Genomic DNA, 9,516 nt, shown 5'->3' with positions numbered 1-9,516 from the left:
GAGCGCTTAAACCCAGATTGCTCCAAGGGGATGTTCCCTGTTCTAATTGTACCATGAGACATTACTGGGTAAGAAACTAAACAACTAGCACACAGAAACAAAAGAGCCTTAATACACACACAATAGGCCCAAAAGACTTGACACACAAGTACAAACGTGGTTTCAGCTCCACAAGCCCAATTTCACACATTTGCAAAATGTGTCAGTGGACAATTCATAACTTAAGGCAAAAACATACACAACACACTTCTAAAATTCAGCACAACCTCTACTTTTAAAACTCTACATTGCAAAAATGCATCATAGCTATGTTTGTGTACGTATACACTACATGTCAAAGGTTTTGAAAAATACTTTTTTTATGTTTTTGAAAGAAGTTTCTTATGCTCACCAAGGCTGCATTTATTTGATCAAAAATACAGAAAAGAAAAAAAAAACGTAAAAATGTGAAATATTACCATACAAAAGTGACATTTGAATATATTTTAAAATGTAATTTATTTATGTTGTGATGCAAAGTTGAATTTTCAGCAGCAGTTTATTTGATTAAAAAAATCCAGTGAATTCAGTAAAATTATTAAATATTATTACAATTTAAAGGAACTGCTTTGTATGTGAATATATTGTAAAATGTCTTCAGTGTCACATGATCCTTCAAAAACTCGAGACACATTTCTCATTATTGCCAATGTTTTGTTTTTTTTGCTGCCTAATGTTTTTGTATATATTTTGTATATATTTTGTATAATGTATATATATATATATATATACTATGTTCAGCAAAGACATTAAAGTGATCAAAAGTGACAGTAAACACATTTATAATGTAATGTATTGTGGTTTCCACAAACAAATTAACATTTGCTTTAATAATATAATATAATGATATAATTTTGCATGCACCTGCCAAACACAAATATAATTCAATTGCAATTACAATATTTGATGATTTTAATTATTTATTTATTGCAAAACTGTGCAGCCCTTTCATTTATCTCTATCCATGGTATTGATCCATAATAGAAGGATGATTGGATGAGGGATGGATGTATGGATATCAATCTATACAGATGTACAAACAATATCAAACTATACAGATAAACAAGTACTGAATTATGTGTGTTACACACTAACAACTAACCACTCCGTCTGTTACAATTAACCCCGCATATGGGGTAAATTGTAACATTTGCACTTCTGTCACTTTCAGTGCAACTGTATGAAAATGGTAGGTCCTAGAAAAAAACTTTAAGTGTTCATTTGTAGCAGAGATGTGTATGTTGCTCGTGTAAAAAAAGAATCATCTAACTTAATTTTTTTTTTATAATTGAGCCAAAACCAAAATGTGTTACTTTGTGCCCCACTCTCCCTTATATAATGTTTTTTAGAGTTTAATAATATTTCAAAATATTACTGTTTTTATAGTGTATAGTGTTTGATCAAATAAATGCATGCTTTATGAGCTTAAGACACTTCTTTCAAAACCATTAAAACATCTTAATTATTATAAACTTCTGATCTGTAATATATAATGCATAATTCTGGCCTAATTATGTTTGTGTGTCTCACCTCTGGCTCATGATCTTGTACGCATCAGGCAAATAACAGCGGGTGTTCTCCATCTGTGCAGGGTCGGCATCGCAGATTTTGTCATCAGTTCGACCATAATTTGCACTCTCAATCATGATGACGTCCGTGCCGGGACAGCGCAGCTCGATTGGGTAACTTTCACAAGACAACTCCCGTCGAACAACTGCCATGGGCACCGGAGCACGGCTGAATGCTGCAAAAAGTGAGAAGAGACATTCAGTCAAATAAAAACTACAAGGTTATATGACAATCAATGCTTATTAAACTCAGAGATGAAGAAAAAAAAAACTGAGCAAAATGAACTCTGAAATCATTGCTGTAAGAGATACAAAAAAGTGATGAGACATAAGAATCAGTGACATTTGTCATCGTTGACATCAAACCTTGAGATATGAGCTCTCAAATGAGATATGAAAGCTGTGTCGAAGAAGATCATTGGCCAAAAAGGACTATTCTCATCACACAAAGCAACCTTATAACTTGGAATATAGCGCACAAGTCGTATAGAGTCCTTTTAATGGCTTAATTTTAAATCATGAGAGTCCTGGGTCACCATTCACTTTCAGTGTATGAAAAAGAGACATTCTGCTAAAATTATTATTTTGCATTACAAAGAAAACAAGGAAAGAAAACTATTACTATTCCTTAAACTGTTTGAGAATAAAAAAGATTTTTGTGAGGCAAAAAATATTCAAATAGAATCCTTGATAACATGCATTTATTTACACCCCTAAATATTGACATCACACAATGTTCAGATTAGTGGTAGATCGATATGGGATTTAAAATAATTGATTTATAAATTATAGCATTTGCACTAGGCAAGTAACAATAATTTATGTGAATAAGTCACATTCCATTACTAAGGTAAATTGAATGTGGTTCAAATTGATTGCGGATAATTTAGTGGATAAGATGTAGGTGTTTGTGTGGAAATCCTATATCGCACAACAGTTTAGTGAATTCGTCCTAGAGTCTTTTCTGATATTTCTGGATCGACTGGCAGAACATATAAAACAGGATCAGAGATCATTTCTCTGCTCTAAATCTTTCCAGATCAGAGTCTTTAGTCCCGGCTGATGGACTAAAGCTGAGCTTGTCTTCAGCTCAACCCCATGGGTTTATCTTTGTGACAGTAAAACCTGGATTGTGTGGTCACTGAAGTATTTCGGTGTGGATTTATTCTGGACGACTGTCACGATGGAAGAGCTGTGAGACTCCTGGCAGAGACAGCAACATTTTGATCTAAAGACTCAGGGCATTTGATGGATTCCACAAGTGTGTTTGATATTCCCTAAATCTAAGTGAGAGAACAAAAATAAATAAATAAATGACCATCTAATCTCAAAGTGTTCACCATATACTGTAAATAAAAGTACTGTATGTGTAAATCTGTATATTTACAATTCACCAGCATGAAAAAGAATAGACTGAATACGTAAACTTTGTGAACAAGAAGCCCATTAAAGAGGTTTCCTCACCTCTTCATCTCATTATTTGGTAACATGAAAGAACTGTGGAAATAAGTCAGATTCTTGGTCCTGATGCAAACATCAGTTATAAACCTGTGGCATAAAAAAAAAACTGATCTCCACAATTAAGGCTCTGACACACAGAGATCCACCATCCACTGCCCACCGCGCGTCATTGGGTTTGATTTTAATTGGTTTCCAGCTTCCGTACTGCACCTTTTGTGTGAATCTCTGCGTTTAAGCGGAGTGTGATTGTTGTCACATTCGTGTGAACAAACACTCGCCCGCCAATAACAGATCATTAAACATGAGACGGGACGCAGCGGAGCTCTCACACACACTCACGCTTCTCCTATCCTGTTTACTTTCACTTCGACATACCGCTGGAGAGACAGACTGACAGAAACAGTGTTCGATCAGATGATAAAACAGACAAAAGAAACCCAGACTTATACAGAAGGAGTAACCCAAGTGATATACTGAAAAAAGGTTATAATATGAAGGTTATTCCACCCAGAACAAACTAGCAATTACCCTATAGCAACCTAACCTTACTCTCTCTCTCTCTCTCTCTCTCTCTCTCTCTCTCTCTCTCTCTCTCTCTCTCTCTCTCTCTCTCTCTCTCTCTCTATATATATATATATATATATATATATATGATACAGTACAAGACAAGAAACAAGAACACAGCAAACAAGTGAAAATGGACTAAAGTAATAGCAAATTAATTAAAATATAAAATAAAATGCAATAAATGTGTGTGTGTGTGTGTGTGTGTGTGTGTGTGTGTGTGTGTGTGTGTGTGTGTGTGTGTGTGTGTGTGTGTGTGTGTGTGTGTGTGTGTGTGTGTGTGTGCTATGAAAGGATTGGTGTTTGTGGTACTCTTCTCTCCTTTTCCACACCCTGACACCTGGACTGCTCTGACATTTAAAAGTCATCATTATCATCAAAACACAAGCCCATGGGGCTCAAACACACACACACACACACACACACACACACACACACACACACACACACACACACACACACACACACACACACACACACACACACACACACACACACACACACACACACACGGTCACTCAGCATGGTTAATCCTGTGTGTTTCTCTCTTTTGTGAGATTACACTGACCAGGCCCCTTGGAATGTGTGTGTGTGTGTGTGTGTGTTGACAGATGGTCTTCAGCAGTCAGATAACACTGTTTAAAGAGTCTCTCTGCATTGTCTTATAACTTATGAGAGACAGACAAAGACAATGAAGTTCTTACCTTTTTTGTACCTTTACACACAATAACAAATGAAGAACTCAACCTAACATTACACAACCTAACAAAACATTCACACAAACCTTTCATCCTTTTACATTGTTATCTTGAGTTTAGTGGGAAGGTCGCATGGCTCCATATAAAAACAATACAGTATAATAGTATAATCTTAAGTATAATATAATTTTATTTTATCTCATAGTATAATATGAAACAATCTTGCCCAAGCAAAGAGTGTAACAGAATGTGACTGGGACAAAAAAGTATGTGGATCTACTTTCTTACAATTTTTTTTTTCACGAGTTCAAAAGATGCCTCTATTAAATATACAAAAATGCCATGTCAGAAATAGCAACGAGGGTTGTTTCAGATATTGCTTATAAGCACCAGTTCGATACACATAAATGTAATATTGAGTAACTAACATTTTAGATATAATATTGTCCATTACTTGTGTTGCTCCGCCAAAGTAAATACAACAAAATCATATCTGAGCCAGTGTGTTTTGATCTTGAATAGATTCAGTGTTTTTGAACAAATCGTTTGAGTGAATGATTCATTGACTCAATGACATAAAGAGAGTCACATGTTTCATTCCAGAAAGAATCCGCATTTTCAATCAAATGGGTTGAATGAAAGGTCATTTGACTCGTGGTTCAAAGACATTTGTTTGCCACCACCTACTGGTGTCACCATAAAAACTGCAGAAAGAGTATCATATCCCATTATATTATATTATATTATATTATATTATATTATAAATTTTCTATTTAATCTCTTTCATTCACAATATTTTTTGTATTGCAACATTCTGTTTACATCAGAGATGGTTATTTCTCCTTGTGGAAAGATACCACTTAATGAATTAATCTTAGTAAAATAATGATTTCACTAAAATTATGTTAAACTTGCATTATATTCCCATGAGTTTTGTCATTGACTTTCAGATGTTTGTCCTTCCGATGAGACGTTAAACCGAGGTCTTGACTCTCTGTGGTCACAAAAAATTCCAGGTTGTCTTTCGAAAGAGTAGGGGTGTAATCCCGGCATCCTGGCCCAATTTGCCCAGTTGCCTCTGTCCATCATGGCCCCCTAATCATCCCCATATATATACTAATTGGCTTCATCACTCTGTCTCCTCTCCACCAGTAAGCTGGTGTGTGATGGGCGTTCTGGTGCAATATGGCTGTCATCGCATCATCCAGGTGGATGCTGCACATTGGTCGTGGTTGAGGAGATTCCCCCTTCTATGTAAAGTGCTTTGAGTGCTGAGGAAAGCGCTATATAAATGTAATGAATTATTATTATTATTTGTGATTAGTGCTTTTTTTTTTTTTTACTATGCTTGTTTTTTGTAAACATCTCCTAAAAGACAAAGAACGGCCTGAGATTTGAATGTGGCTCAATGGAGGATTCGGCTTTCTCAGCCTCCATGCAGTGCATAACCGGAGAAATGTATATTTACAGTAGAAATTTACATGGCATAACATTTTGTAGTACTCCATGACTTTTTAGACCTTTAAAAAGTTTAAAACATTCCTTTGTGTGTGTTCGTGCTTTTCTTGATTGTTCTCAAAGTAGCTTATGTTGAGCAGTGAAGCCAGACACATATTACCGTTGTTTGGTTTTCTTTCTCTTTCTTGCAATTGATTATTTTACTGAAGCACTAAATAAGCATTGACAGAAAGAGCAAATGAATGCCATAACTTGGACACAGCGCGTGTCTGTCTGTCTGTGTGTGTGATGCGTGCGTGCGTGTGTGTGTGTGTGTGTGTGTGTGTGTGTGTGTGTGTGTGTGTGTGTGTGTGTGTGTGTGTGTGTGTGTGTGTGTGTGTGTGTGTGCAGAACATCTGAGGTTGTCGGTTTGTGTTTGCTTGTTTGCAGGTGGCAAACACACAGTCCTGTGAGTCTTGAGCGATGGCGTCGGATCGTTTGACCAGCTCAGTCAATTAGCATAATGTGTATTTTTTAATATTTATATATATTTTTTTCTGTACATGTTGTAGCGCTTTGAGTCTGAGAAAGGCGCATTACACATAAAGTGTATTATTATTTTTAATAAAGACACAATTCTGTTTAGCATTTTCAAAACTTCTAAAGAAAAAAACACTATATATATATATATATATATATATATATATATATATATCCACACACAGACACACACACAATTTATTCCTTTGTGCATGTGTGTGTGTAGACAATACATAATTTGACAATGTGAACAACACTTTAATGAATATGAATTTCATTACATCTAAGTTCATTTCGAAATGTGTTTTGTATTACGTGTCATTTAAATGAACATGTAGACTGTGTTTGTGCTGACAGTTGAGATAGCCACGAGATTCAAATGAATAAACACTGAGATGATGTGCTTAGTAAAAGGAGAGATTTCTGTCTGATGAAATGGTGTGTAACCTGCTGAAAGGATCGCTTCACCGGCAGAAGATATATGTGCTAAACATAGATTCCTAACTCTTAAATATGATTCCACATAAATGAGCCGAGTACATGTGTAAGTGAAAATCAGGCTGTAAATCCATCAAGCAAGACTAGATTATTTGAAGATGTGAGTGTAGCTTGCCAGTGCAAAACTCTGCAATGATAATCCAATGTGTTGAAAGGCTGCCAGGGTGTTGCTATGCATTCAGATGGGGTTCTGGGTAGTTGCTAGGGCGTCTCTAAGGTGTTCTGGGCAGTAATGGCACACTTTGATATTCTTGTGCAGGGCAAATTACATTTAATTTTGCCAACAGCCTGGCCACTCTTAAATCTCATTGGTCCAAAATCCCTGTCCTTGTAATTTTATTGTTTAGATGCCTTTCAATGAAGATTACGTGGTTATTTTACCGAATCACTGTAAAACTATACTGTTATGAATAGAATGTTCAAAAGAACAGGTACTAAATAGGTTTCGCTTTCGTTATTGTAAATATATTATCTTACACTACCATTCAAAAGTTTGGGGTAATATTTATAAAATATAAATATGTGTATATACATTTATATAAATTTAGTGTAAATTCAGCCTTAAATAGTTCAAAAGGGACAGTAAAGACATTTATAATGTTACAAAAAAAAGTAAATTCCAACTTGGAACTTTTGAACTTTCTATCCAATCCTGATAATGCTCCAGGTTTTGACAAAAATATGAAGCAGCACAACTGTTTTCAAGATTGATAATAATAAGACATGTTTCTTGAGCATAAAATACACATATTAGAATTTCTGAAGGATCATGTGACACTGAAGATTGAAGTAATGATGCTGAAAATGTAGCTTTGCATCACAGGAATAAATGGAATTTTAAGATTTATTACAACAGAAAATAGTTATTTTAAATTGCAATAATATTTCACTGTTTGTTTGTTTTTTCATCAAATAAATGCAGCCTTGGTGAGCAAAAGAGACTTTCAAAAACATTTGAAAAATGAAAACTGTTAAACAGTGGTGTTTATTTCTGTGATTTTGGAGAAAAGACAAATCCTGAATTTCCACAGTTTCACCCAATATTGATGCTCGGCACGCAGTAATAATCTCATATGTGCGGCACATAGCATTACAGCAACATTGTTCAACAGCGTGTGCGATCTCTGAACGCTCAGGGCTCATATCTGCCAATGCACTGTTTAGCAATTTCCCCTTCATTCTTCCCGTGCAGTTGCCCTTACATCCTCCCTCTCTCTCTTTCTCCTTCTCTCTCTTGCCCTTTGCAAATCCCTTTTGCCACCATATTACTGCAGGAATGCCGTCAACTAAAACACACACACACACTCATGTAATGCTCTGAGGCTGTTGTGTTTTTAACGGCTCTTGACAAAACAGAGGGTTTAATTGAGGTCAAACAAACAACAGGAAAATATGTTTTTTTTTCCAAGAGCTGCCGGACAAAAGAAAGAAAGTGAGAGTGAGCTTCTTTCTGTACACGCAGACAACAGAAGCGCCATAAGTGAGTCAAATTAAGCCTCAGACACTAATTACGCCACACTGAAGCATATTGGCTAACCACAAAACCCACTAAAGCTTAGACACTTGCATATAATAGTGTTTAGCAGTAAGAGCACTGATTCCTTAGGCCGCACACACATATGATTGTTTTGACTGAGAAAGGGATGATTTGTTAATAAATCACACACACACACACACACACACACACACACACACACACACACACACACACACACACGGACACTCTATTGTGCCAGCTGACTTTTTTATTGTTTGCTGGCTGAACACAAACATATATTGCGATCAATTTTGTCCAATTCACAAACACGTCTCTGCTTACAAACATATATACATACATACATACATACATACATAAATTAAAGTTGAGGTACTTACATTTATAAAAGAAAACTGAAAGCTAAATAGATAACTAAAGGAGATAACACACACACACACACACACACAGTCAATTGTGGCATGTTTGTTTGCTGGCTGAACACAAACATATATTGCGATCAATGTGGTCCAATTCACAAACACATGCCCCTGTTTACATACATACACACCATACATACTGTACATACATACATATGTTCATTAAAGTTAAGGTACTTACATTTATAAAAGTAAAATTAAAGGTAAATAGATAACTAAAGGACAGAACACACACACACACACACACACACACACATTGCCCTTCCACAATTTCTTAATGCATGTGGTCAGAAAAGTATAATATAAAATCACAAAATCGTTTACTGCAAGAAGTCAGTCCATTTGGCAGACTTTCGGCTAGAGTAGCTGCTAGGTTGATTGATCATGTGAGCTCAACTGCCTTCACTTCAGATTTGCATGAAGTCAAACTGTTCTCAAGTGTGTGTGGAGTCACTGGCCACGCCCACATCCTGATGTCAACAGTCGCTGTCACTCACATCACAGGGATACATTCAGGTCAGTTGCTGCTGGTGATGTGAATGCAGCTTGACTTTGTGATATGCTCATGTTTACTTTAAGCTCCACTTTGATGAATGATTAAGTACAAATTAAGGCAAGTAATATTTTTAAGGCCAAGGCTGTTATTTTAGTATCACTGGGATACTAATTATAGTTTTGTTTATATTTTGAATCAGCCTTTATTTCTACATTTTCTGTTTTCAGTTAAATTTAGTCAAAGCTTTTTTTTTTTGACATATTTATAAGCCATTTGATTTGTTTTAATTTCAATTAATGTT

The 9,516-nt window shown here is 35.6% G+C and overlaps 1 protein-coding gene across 24 annotated transcripts in view; it reads right to left on the bottom strand.

Moving 5' to 3' along the window:
* LOC143710812 (adhesion G protein-coupled receptor L3) overlaps positions 1 to 9,516 on the bottom strand; it is a 347,776-nt gene that overhangs the window by 190,883 nt on the left and 147,377 nt on the right. For all 24 annotated transcript variants that reach the window (XM_077202032.1, XM_077202015.1, XM_077202025.1 and 21 more), the window contains one exon: positions 1,570 to 1,783. In XM_077202032.1, coding sequence (XP_077058147.1) covers positions 1,570 to 1,783 — 214 coding nt within the window. The remainder of the gene's footprint in view (positions 1 to 1,569; positions 1,784 to 9,516) is intronic.

The sequence above is a fragment of the Siphateles boraxobius genome, unplaced genomic scaffold (genome assembly GCF_051911475.1).
Source record: "Siphateles boraxobius isolate OS27281-9 unplaced genomic scaffold, OSU_SipBor_1 48, whole genome shotgun sequence".
In the NCBI taxonomy this organism is placed as follows: Eukaryota; Metazoa; Chordata; class Actinopteri; order Cypriniformes; family Leuciscidae; genus Siphateles; species Siphateles boraxobius.
Note: the sequence above shows the minus strand (reverse complement) of the source record. Positions and strands in the feature narration are given on the sequence as shown.